This window comes from Coenobita brevimanus, chromosome 75, assembly GCF_032717465.1.
Source record: "Coenobita brevimanus isolate Jiangsu-jjx chromosome 75, ASM3271746v2, whole genome shotgun sequence".
Classification (NCBI taxonomy): domain Eukaryota; kingdom Metazoa; phylum Arthropoda; class Malacostraca; order Decapoda; family Coenobitidae; genus Coenobita; species Coenobita brevimanus.
The window spans coordinates 162315-175000 of record NC_137028.1 but is presented as its reverse complement, the minus strand read 5'-3'; the positions used below and the strand labels follow the sequence as shown (position 1 = coordinate 175000).

Sequence of the window (12686 nt, the reverse complement as noted above, 5' to 3'; positions counted from 1 at the left end):
GCCATATACACGGTGTCAAAGTCGTGTGGGAAGGTTACGTTGAAGGTGAGGGTGTAGGACGGTGCGTCTTCTTCACCGTCGTCGTCACTGTCGTAGCAGGTGTTGTCGCTGCTGTGAGGTTAAGTTAAATTAGGCTAGAGCAGGTTACGATAGCTACAGTGTGGGGATAGAGGTATTGTAGGTGTGCGATTACGTTAGATTAGGTTAGATCAGGTTTGGCTACCTTAGATACGGGGTTAGAGGTATTAGAGGTGTGAAGCTAGGTTAGATTAGAGTAGGATATGATAACACAGGTTTGGGGTTAGAGGTATTATAGGTATTGATTAAGTTAGTGTAGGACAGATTCTGTTGGCGAGTGAAGGGGGACACCTAATCCTGCTATACAAAATTATATAAAGTCTGTAATAAGTAATCTTTTTAAATGAAATATCTATATTCATAAAACATTTGTGATAACTTAAATACTGACCGTCTTTCACCTTCCTACTGCTCTATTGTACACTTGATTAAGATGCTTGTAAGGTAAATTTTCTGCCCCTCCCCTCTCCCCCACCTATAGGACGAAAATGGTTTATACTGAAACATCATCATCATCATCATCATCATCCGGATCTCCTATCCCAAACTAGGGCAGGGTGAGGAGTAGCAATGTCCAGACAGCCCAGATGTGCCCAATCTGCTGGGCCCTCCGAAACATTTGCCATGATTAGGCCAAAAGATTTTAGACAGGGGAGTCTGGGGGACACTTAACTCGGCCAAAAACCCCGGTTATATGGTTACCACCCAGCGTAGTAAATGGTTTCCTGGGTACAGGAAACCATTTGGCTTGTCACTCGGTGTAAAGACCATAAGGCCATAAGGCATACCTACACTGAGTGAGCGCATGATGGGCGTCCCCATTTACCACCACCATTAGTGGTTATAATAAAAGAAACGTCAATTTAAAAAAAGGTCGTTCCATATATATATATATATATATATATATATATATATATATATATATATGTGTGTGTGTGTGTGTGTGTGTGTGTGTGTGTGTCAAGTGGTACCTGTCATGGTTCTTGAAGTACACAATATTAGTGGCACATCTCCGCCAGCCTACGCCGTGCAGGTCAGCCTCCCGCCGTGAGTACAAAAGCGGTCGCATCCCGTGGTTGTACAGACTGTCACCCTTCGTTAGATTCACCACGGAAAACCTGCAAAGGAATCAACAGTTCCCTTACATAAAGAACCTCAGAGACGGAACCAGGAAAATTTCTATGATGCTGGCCACTAACACATGCTAAAGTAATGAGTGTTCGGCAGTCTCCTTCTCGCAACCTACTAAGCAACATTTCATATTTTAATGTTTATTTGAACAACTGAAACCAGAATGAGAAATTGTTAACATGGACGTGAAACCTACAAATATGAACCAAAAAGGGGGAGGAGAATGAGAATTAGAAGACAATAACAAACTCAGAGAAGTGTAGTTTATGTTACCTGTACGTCATGTCCTTGAGAGTGTTGGAAGAACAACAAGAAGGAGAAGAAGAGGAAGAAGAAGAAGAAGAAGAGGAGGAGGAGGAGGAGGAGGAGGAGGAGGAGGATAAAAACAGTAAAGAATATAGTTTAAGCTACCTGTATGTAATGTCTTTGCGAGTGTTGGAGACAGCAAAGTAGAACCACTGGGTGTGCCTGGAGGTATACATGTCTGCTCGTAGGTGTAGCTCGTAGTAACATTCGGACACCTGCACCGCCTGTAACCAAAGGGTACAGACAGAGTTAAAAGTTGTGTCAGCTGGAACTACAGGCGGAGTTAAATGCTGTGTCAGATGGAGGTAAAGTCGAAGGTACGCAACGTCCCCCACCGATGAATCTCCACCAAACTTCTAACTCCAACTGTAATTCCTCCATCACAGATTCTTCAACACTACTTTTGACCCCTACTGTACATCATTCTCTTCATACAGCTGGCTTCGTTAACTCCATACAAGGTGTCCACAAAGTCATGCTGAGTTTGCAAATATTTACTCCCTGAAAATGGTTTTAACATGATGAGACGCAGTTAATTTTGTCCCTATGAAAGAGTAACGTTTGAAGATTTCTTTTTAAAGGTTAACCTTACTTGCAATACAACCTATGCTTAAATAAGTGTACTGTCCTACTGATATCAAGGCAGTATATATATATGTATTATGTATGTATATATGTATGTATGTGACTTACGTATGGATTTACCAAAACAAACACAATTTTTTACGAAATTTTCACAAACAACTACATGGGACACCCCTACTGATATTCCGAGTCTGGTCTGAAATGATGTACTCTGAGGGGGTATTTAGCCACTTTCGTTACCCTGCGACATTTTCGTCAATGCAATACAGTTGGTAGGGTGCTCAGAGTTTTGCAAAAAAAAATAAAAAATAAAAAAATCATTTAGACTGATATGTTAATATGTCCATGCATGTGTGTGTGTGAGGGGGGGGGGTAGGCAGCCCCACCCAGGGAAGTAATACCGCCAAGGTTACGGGAGACTCAAGGAATAGCCTGGATTCCATTTTCTCTCCTAAGCCTTGGTAGCTGGTAACACATCTTTCTGCCTTACACACCGGAGGGCATCAGGTTGCCCTCTTTAAACAACACACACATCCACATTACATTACATTACCTTAAACCAGCTATCCTCTCTCCAAAAAACACCGATCTTGTCATTACATATCATACCCATTCCACAACACATCCCTGTTCTCCCCCCCATAAAAAGAACCATGGCTGCTGCTATACTGGGAATCAGTGCGGTGGTTTCTCAGGTGACCACCACAGGCAGGGTTGGGTTGTCTGCACAGGGCCCTCCCGGTTGTCATCACGCGACTGTGCCACCTCCAGTGTTGCGGCGCCCTAAATCTGCTTGTCAGTGCAGTAAAATTTTCTTTTGCATTATTAGGGGACTTCACTCCAACATCAACTCAGTTCAAAATTTCCTTCAGTTTGAATCCTCTGATCTGCTATTTCTGACAGACACAAGTAAGCTCCACCTCTGATTTAGCTAGATTTAATTTTCTTGGTTATATCTTGATTCAAAATTTCACCCCCAAAGGAGTAGTATGTTGCCTTGCTAAATCAGAAATTGCCCTGGAGGAGATTACTAAATTTAACTCTCCTTATTTCGACTATTCCATATACATATTAAATTCTTTTGGTAAAATTAAGTATTTCTGATGTGTTTATCGTTCTCCTAATGCCCCTTCAGAGCCGAGTTTATTTGACTCTGTCTTCACAACTAAGTGTCCTCAACATTAATACTGCATCAGAAATTACTATTCTGGGTGATTTTAATGTCCATAATTTTGAATGGCTCACTTATTCAGCCAGAACTGATGACTCTGGTCTTGAATGTGAACTATTTGCAGACTCATTTAATCTCACCCAGTTAGTCAGTCAACCCACCCGTGTACCAGACAACCCCGATCAAAATCCCCACCTATTGGACTTCTTTCTAACAACCAATTCAGATAATTATAATGTCGAAGTGAAGTCCCCCCTCGGATCCTAGGATCATTGTCTGATTCAAGCCACCAGTTTCACACCTACCACACCCTCCTGCTCTGAACCTGTCGTGATGACTAAATGGCACTACGACAGGCCAGACTGGCAGGGACTTCAAAATTTTCTCATGGATGTTCCTTGGACCTCCTTTTTTTCCCATGATGCAAATTCCACATTGGGCCACATACAGGATTTCATTAAAGTCGGCATGGAAACATTCATTCCCCATCATAGTTACAGAAAAAGATGTAATTCTCCTAAATGGTTTGACCACAATTGTGCTAGAGTAACAGAACATAAAACTATAGCCTATAACACTTATACAAGGACCAAAACCAAAGAAGCCTTTAACTATTATGAAAATATAAGAAACCATGCCAAAACTATTATCAGTCTTTCTAAATCAAACTTTCTACATGGACAAGCTAACTACTAAACAATCCAAATGATGACAAAATAGTCTGGTCAACCCTTAATTCATTCAAAACTAACTTCCCAAATAAACTCAGCAATTTCTCTGAAACAGGACCTTTCTAAAATTAATCAATGAGGACAAAAAAATCAGGTCTCATTTAATGCTCAGAAAACTAAATACATTAATTTCTTCAATAGAAAGAATCCCTCAGACTTTCACATAATTTTAAATGATGTCAGTATTCCCATATCCACTACAATTGATATCATAGGTGTTACGCTAAACCCCAACCTAATGGACAGCTTATGTTAAATCCCTTGCTAAAAATGCTTCTAAAAAACTGGGACTTATGTACAGAGTTCGTGAGTTCTTCACTGACGAGCAGATGGCCACAATATACAAAAGTCATGTGCGTTCTCAGATCGAATACTGTTCACCACTGTGGAGTGGATGTGGAGCGGTTGCACTGAGGCAGTTGGAAAAAATTCAGAATAAAGCCATTAGATTAATCAATAATCCTGCCATAACACAGGACCTTCCTCCGTTATCAGTACGTTGAGATGCTGCTCCTTTAGCACTATTTTATCAACATTTTTACCGTAAGTGCTCTAACGAACTGGCTTCAATTGTGCCTCCCCTTCACATTTTCTTCCGCAATATTCGGGCAGCTGGGAGCGCCCATGAACTCACACTCTTTCCCCCACAATGCAGAACCTCTGCTTATCAAAATTCATTTATCCCCAGAACTACTACTCTCTGGAATTCACTTCCTGGGAGTTGCTTCCCACATACATTTAATCCTCTCGATTTTAAATCCAATTGTTATAAGTATTTTAAGAATGGAGGATGCCTTTAGGCACATGAACTTATTTTTTTTCCTGTATTTTTTCTTCCTCTATTCATTATCAAAAAAAAAAAAAAAAAAAAAAAAAAAAAAAAAGATCATGATGTTCTCCCAGCGCCTGTTTTTATCCTTCTGTGCTCCTGGTTCGAGGAAGCACTATGCCCTCAATAAGGCAAGTTCCTTTACGAATGGGCATGTTCTGGCGACACACAGAAATGATGTACAGTCGGGGAAGAAACCTGGTTAAATATTTCAGCTCTTCTACTTTCTCAGCTGGGAATTATTCTCAAGCTAAGGGAGACTTAGTAGGTTTCCCTGCCCACAATTAACAAGTAAGCTAGCTGTCTGACCTTGCCCAGGTTGCCACACTCGAATCGTGACTCAAACTGCAGCGTGGTGTCGTTCTCGTCCTCAAGGGATGGGCGGACGTCCTCATTAAGGTATTTGTTCCCTCCCACACACGACCGGGAGAACTGGATGAAGAAGATGATAAAGAAAAGGAAGGCTTAGGTTCTATACCTAGTAAATGCACAAGGATCATTGCAGACAATCAGTTTTTGCTAAGTCCTAATTCTCTCCTAGAACACGATAAGCAGCCGTCGAATTTACAATCCAGTATATCACTTCTAGGTATGAACAGGTTAGTTTTCGTGGCAGGCCCAGGAATCATAACCAGGACTTCTCGGCTGCTGGGCGAATGTTCTAGTTACATCACCACCACCCCTGCTACGCTACTACTACTACTACACAACTCACATAATTCACTGAGCTGGTGGGGTAGTACTGATATACGACCCGGCCCATCTCGTCCCCTACAGGCTGAGGTCGTAGTTCGATACCCGACTGTTCGTAGAAAGACTCCGGGTAGGGCGGCCAATCTTCTATGTGCTTCACCTTCTCTTCCACCACCTGAAATGGAGAGATGAATAAAATGATGATGTTGATGAAAGGAGGGTTATGGTGATAATGGTTGTGATGATGAAGAAAAGAGGGTGAAGGTGATGATGAAGTTTGTCGTGGTTGTCAAACTAAGACTGATGATGATGATGATGATGATGATAAATAAAAGGTTGCTATGATGATGATGATGATAAATAAAAGGTTGCTATGATGATGATGATGATGATGATGATGATGATAAATAAAAGGTTGCTATGATGATGATGATGATGATGATGATAAATAAAAGGTTGCTATGATGATGATGATGATGATGATGATGATGGTGGTGGTGGTGGTGGTGGTGACAGTGGTGAAACTAAATTCATGATAATGATGCTGTTGATGTTGGTGATGATGATGAGACGATGATGATGAAAATAAGATGATAATGATGATGAATCGTAAAATTTATGTTTAAGTACTGCAGAAAGATTATCAAAGCTCCACAACTACCTATATGGAAATTAACAGAACCTATCATTTGGTAAAAGTTGCAGTCTTATCGAACTCATCTCTGACTGAAAATGGGAACTGCATGTACAATACCCTGTCCACTTTAATTTAGCCTAAAACTGCCATCTATCCATCTTGAATGCTGAGCTCCAAGAAGAGATCAAATCTAGAATATGATGCTAGTCACAAATAAGTGCTGTGGAAAGGATGTGGAACAGTGGTAGTCTCATTCTGCCACTAAGTTGTAACAATAGACTAACTCAAGAAGACTAACTCACGAAGAAATGCAATGGAAAGGATGTAGATCTGTAGTGTTGATTTTTCTGCCACTGACCTACGTGCTGCAAAAGGACAAAAATCTGGGCCAGGTTAAGGTGAAAGAACTATAATAATTCCAGTAAGAAGGCCAAGTGAGGGGGGCCATGCGATTTTCAGTTCCATATCATAATCAGAGGTTTAATGATAAAGAGGTAATGACCGGGAAGTGGGTTGGCCTCCGGTAAAGGACTGTATTCCGACTGGTACAGGGTGTTTCGCGGCATTTCCTCCTTAGCGATTTATATATTAATTACATCTTTACCATTCTTCTCTCCGTTATCACTATTGTTACAGTTTCGAATTATTTTGCATCAAAGACAACTGGGCAAACTTTGGTTAGTTGCTCATTCTACGAGTATCAAATTCTGGCTCTCTGGACCCTACCTCACCCCTCTTTAAGGGACGAAAAGTTGTCTGGATTATGATGATGATGATGGCACACATGAGGATATGATGATGATGATGATGATGATGATGGCACACAGGATGATAATGAATTGTGATGTGAAAAATGAATCGCTAAAGAAATCTCCGCCTATATTCAGAATATGACTGAGACGACCTCGCGATTTTCAGTTACATACGGTAATCAGAGAGTGTAAAGATGGAATGCCCGTGACCGGGAAGTGGGTCATCCTCAGGTTAAGTTTCAATGATCCTCTTGCATGTTACGGGTTCAAAACTCACACAGTAAGATTACAAATGATGATGATGATGTTAACACAGCAAGGTTATGCCGTTCTTTTCAAGTAAGAGGTTTAGATCTCATACGCCAAAATTGCATTCGATTACTTTGGATTAGTTTAGTAACCAGATCATGATCCTGACGATACTGATGATGATGATGATGATGATGAAGTTGATGATGATGATGATAAAGATGATGTTTGCAAAATTAACGGGGTTTTATGGTGCGTGGGCGTGCACCGTGGAGTTACGGGTAGTGTGTAGTATGATGCTTGAGAAATAACTGTGTTTATATGTGATTTTGAGGGTAAGCGTGGAGAGAGTGTAGAGTGTGAAGGCGTGAGAAGCCAGGATAAAGGTGGTATGTGGAGGAATGTAGAGTTAAGTGTGTCTCACGCCCAGGATAAAGGTGGTATGTGGAGGAATGTAGAGTTAAGTGTGGAGTATAAGGCTTGCGGATTTTCTTTCTGTGTGTGAGGGTAAGATGTGGTGAGGTAGTGGGCTGTGGTGTATGGTATCTGTGTGTGTGGATGTAGGCCTACTCGTAAAGTGCCTTTGTATGGGTGTGGAGTTGGGTGTGGAACGTTGTGACTGAGAACTTTCTTTGTGAGTAAGTGTCGTGTGCGTGTGGATAGGTGGCATGTGTAGGTGTAGTGAGGACAAGGTGTGTGTGACGCGCAGACTCTCACACATACACACACTAGCCTACGCGCGGTCTCTCTCTCTCTCTCTCTCTCTCTCTCACACACACACACACACACACACACACATTACAATGAGGCAAGGTCACATAGGTCAACCCTGGACTCACTCTAGTTACACGTATTCACACTGCGCTCTATTAATCCTGATATCACAATGCAGTGAAGTGCTCGGATGGAAGAATTAACCCAAGTAATTGTATACTAGGTAAATACAACAGTACAGCCCGACTCACAGCCGCTTCAAGTGCGGTTTTAATAAGCACAAAAAGGACCTCTCGTTTATTTTTTTATTTTTTTATTTTTTTGAGGGTGTGTGCGAAGGAGTTGGTGTGACTGTGTATGTATGTATATATATGTGTATATATATATATATATATATATATATATATATATATATATATATATATATATATATAATATAATATACAGTGTGTGTGTGTGTGTGTGTAATTAAAAGTAAAAACTGAAAGAATTCTAGAATACTTCAGGTGGCAGCATCGATTACATTCCATCCCCTTATTCCTTCTTGCTGCACACACACACACACACACACACACACACACACACACACACACACACACACACACACACACAATGGGGTCAGGTGCTGCCTCACAAAGAATGTTAATCAAGTCAGCGTTTCTGAATTCAGCCGGGTGAAACTTAAATTAGAGCCGGGGTTCGATCTTCCCTTGTGGTCACCCCTTGTCCCGTGTGGAGGATATACTGCGACTACTCCAATGATGCCTTGGTAGTTATTGGTCTTGATTATTAACTCCTGCAAACGATGATGGAGAAGGAGGCTTTCACGCGATGGCACCGACATAGGCGGGTGGTGGAGCTACCCGGATATACAAACGTCACTCAGTCCCTTCCCTATCAACCAAAAAGAGGTTGGTGGAGTGTGGAAGAATGGCAGTACTGGTCTGCACTCCACATGGTTCACATTCAGATGAGCTTGGAGTTGCACCTACTACTGCTAGTAACTCCTGTAATCTATATATCTATTTATTCCCAGACGCCTTAATCCCGTAAGAGGTGGCCACAAACAAATCGCCTCCATGTCGCCCTGTCTCCCGTCATTCTATTGCCCCGCTCCCAGCTCACACCCCCCTCTCTCCATCCTCTCCATCTTCTCACTCTCCATCCTCTGCACATGGCCAAACCACCTCAATGTGTTTCTCCTAACGCTTCTGTAACCCAAGGACATATTTCAAAATGTATGATTGCTGTCTGAGGGTGAGTTGGAAGGATGAGGTAGAGACATATATAAATGAGTGGTATGAGTTAGAGGGAAGACAGCCTGACAGCGGATGGAGTGAAGAGGTGTATCAATGAGGGTGGTATGAGCTACAAGGAGGGAATCCCGATGGCGAAGGACATGTTAACACGAAGGCAATTTGTTTGTGCATGGGCATGGTCACTTCCTCTCGACGGCGTCTAGCGACAGACAGACAGACAGACAGATAGATAAATATGTAGCTAGATTGAGAGATGCATAGACAGAGAAACAGGTAGACAGATGGACAGATATCTATAGAAAGATCTTTTGTATGTAGGGGTTAAAGAAAGCTACAGCTAACCTCTCCAGTTCGAAAAGTCTCTCTAAACCTAGATAAAATAATCTGGACTCGCAAAAATACAATGCAAAGGAAAACCTCAGGCTGAAGGGAATTTGATATTTCCCCTTCTGGCGAATCCTTGACCTGTATGGGGGCGGAGGGTTTATTGAGGAAAATTCTGACGTCTTACAAAGTTACATTCTCTTGATTACTATTATTAAAGACTAAATGGACACTGGGGCTATTTTTGACCCCTTCACTACAGCCGGTGTGTTTTCACCTGAGGAAACTGGTTAACACTCACAATTTGAATGGCAAGTGATGGTTGTGTTCAATTCGACAAGCCATTGTTTTGAGGTAAGATTTTTTTTTTTTAAGGGGGGTGAACTAGTCAAATCAACCCTCCAATGAAAATGCATCTGGTCATCAACCAAGCTGAAAGGGGTTAAGGATCTTGGTTAGGTCGGAGAAAAGCCCAACAGAGACCTTCACTAACCAGAAAGGGGTAAGAGATCTTTGTAACATTAGAGTACACGTCCTACAAAGCATTTTACTAAGCCAAATGAAATTGTCAAGCGGTATTAAGTATAGAATATCAACTCACTTCTCCTACTCAAAAGATTAAATGCAAAAATTAAGCAAAAAGAAAGGTTCGCCAACAGATCTCTGACAGCTGTCTCAATGGAAGGTGTTATGTGAACTGTTTTTATAAGACAAATATATGAAGCACACAGCAAATGAGTACGATAAAAAAAGGATACTCTCCGTCATTCAGGGACGATAGAGAAGTATAGAAAGCAGGATACAATACTGGTACAGACTGCTGGTAAACTTTTTTGCTCATACTCGTACATAACTGAATAAAAAGTGCCGGTATGAAAAATAAGAAAAAAAAAAAAGGATGCTAAAACATATTTACTATCTTCTTCCCTTCGTTGTGAGTTCATACCCTGTATCCACGTCAGCTAAAGGAGATTTATCATTCTTTCAATTTATTCGGTTCTGATTTTCTTACAGACGATTATTCATGTTAGGGAAAACCTTTTGCAATAAAGGGGTCAGTAAAAGCCATATATCTAAACCTCTTAGTTCGAAAAGTCTCTCCTAAACTGAATAAAACAGTCCGAAGGTAGCAAGAATAAAACTGAGAAATCGTTTTCGTACTTGTGGAGTAAAATAATAAGTCCGTTGTACCAGATGAAGAGGCATCAGGTCTGCTAAATTCTACGAGAATTGAGAACAGTTTCCGACAATCCTTAGTAAGTGGCTGACAGGCAGTCTGGGTCCTAGAGGTGGAAGAAATACTATCGAGTTTCCTTACCTGAAAAAAAAAAAAGGTCCAAATATACAAGCTTTAGTGCAAACTTTATCGAGGCTTTATTGCACGAGCATGTAATTAGACGGGGAAGCCAAGAAATACTTTTTTTCTCCAGTGTTGTGAGTAGTACTATTCACACAAGAGGGCAAAATTTAAACACTGCCGACTGACACGCAATGTCTTAGCAGAATCAGGGTGGTCTGCAATTGAGTGAACAAGCAGAAGTGCACTGATTTTTTTTTTTTTCCTGCACTGAGAGACCGAATATCCACGTACGAGAAGAGAAGTTAAACATCTTCGTCTGGTATGCAAAGTTTAAGCAGATTCATCGACGGTATGCGATTATGTGAGGAAACAGACGTCTAATTATTTTGTTCTTGCTGCGCTGAGAGACCGAATGTCCAGGTTATAGTGCAAAACATTCGCGCAGACACCGTAGGACTTCATGGACGAAAGACCAACGATGAGGTACAACCTATCCACTAGGTCTACCATATACGTGTCATAAGTCAGTAGCAAATAATTTTCAAAGTACTGTGAGCATTTATTAAATAAACCGAAATTTCAACGTGAAGAGAGAGGGGTGAAGGGTCTGACTGAAGGGACCCCAAACCCCCTCCCCAACCCAGGCCCGATGCAAAATTTACCCACTCTAGTCCGTCACGCCAAATCTGAAGAGTATCAGAAGGGCCTGTGATTATGTGAGCAAGGCGGAAGCGAGTTTTGCTGTGGTGACCTGGTTGTGAAGGGAAGGGGGGTGTTCAGGTTGTAATTTGCCATCTCGTGACGTCTGGCAGGCGCCCTCCCCTCCCCCCTTCATCATCATTCAACACCATTCATGAACCCCTTTATACTACTCTTCCACTTTCCTTCGTCCTCCAGTTTTAACCTTCCCCTTCCTCTTCTAATTTTCTCTCACTCCTTTGTCAGACTCCTCCGTCATGCTGATAGGTGGTGGAGAGTCTGGAGACCATCATCCACTCACTTGACACTGTGTTGCCTACTTCCACACTTCTCATTATATTTCTGCGCCTGCCCTCCTCTCATCCTCCTTCTTCCATCCATTATATAATATTATACTCCTCTTCTCTCCACTTCTGGTGGCTCTGCACTAAGTGACATGCTAAAGAGTTCCTGTAACTCAGGGAACCATATACAACGCTGAGTGGTATCCATATAATCAAATCACGGGATGATGTGGAGCCTACTGTGGTACCCTTGTTAACCGGGTGGAGACGCATATGCGGCGTCCATTCGGAAACCAAACCCGCATACTCTTCCCTTTGCCTCGCTGTGGCGAGGCGCTGTCAGTCGCAAGGGAACATCGGTTCTCTGCACAGGACGGCCCTGCAGACGAGATGCGTACCTCCGGTTGATGGGTCTGCTCGGCCAGACAGCGGAGTTGCTAATCAACTCCTCCTTGTTTTCTACCCCTATTCACACCCCTCCCCTACTGCACCCGTTCCCATACCTCCCTATTCCGTAGATTCTTGCTCCCTTTGTACCCCCTTTCTTCTCCTGCACTCCTTTTATTCTCTTTTATATTCCCCTTTCCTTTCACATTCCAGTATCCGACCTCTCCCTCTCAGTTTCTTTTCCCCTTTCACTTCTTTCTTGCTTTTCATTTCTTTCTCCTTTCTATTTCTTTATTTCTTCTTCTTCCTCCCTCCTTCTTTCTTCCACTTTCCTTACATTTTTCAATGTCCTTTCTTCAGATTCTTTCTTCCTTTCTCTTGTCTCATTCTTCATTTTTCTCTATCTTTTCCTCATATTTCTTTCCTCCTCTCTTCTTTCACTTATCATTATCCTGTTTCTTTCATCTTTTCTTCTTTCTTCCATCTCCTCTTTGTTTTTTTTCCAACATTCCTCTTCCTTTTTAAATCATCTCCTCTCCCCTTCTTCCTTTCATCTA

General features: G+C 41.8%; 1 protein-coding gene across 1 annotated transcript in view; it reads right to left on the bottom strand.

The window, feature by feature from the left end:
* Positions 1 to 12686, bottom strand: part of LOC145407986 (uncharacterized) — a 40130-nt gene that overhangs the window by 20455 nt on the left and 6989 nt on the right. Inside the window, exons 3-7 of the mRNA XM_080278790.1 lie at positions 5547 to 5699; positions 5141 to 5263; positions 1621 to 1739; positions 1050 to 1196; positions 1 to 111 (exon numbers count right to left, since the gene is read on the bottom strand). The exon at positions 1 to 111 is cut by the window's left edge and continues 55 nt beyond it. Of these exons, the coding sequence (XP_080134916.1) occupies positions 1 to 111; positions 1050 to 1196; positions 1621 to 1739; positions 5141 to 5263; positions 5547 to 5699 (653 nt within the window). The remainder of the gene's footprint in view (positions 112 to 1049; positions 1197 to 1620; positions 1740 to 5140; positions 5264 to 5546; positions 5700 to 12686) is intronic.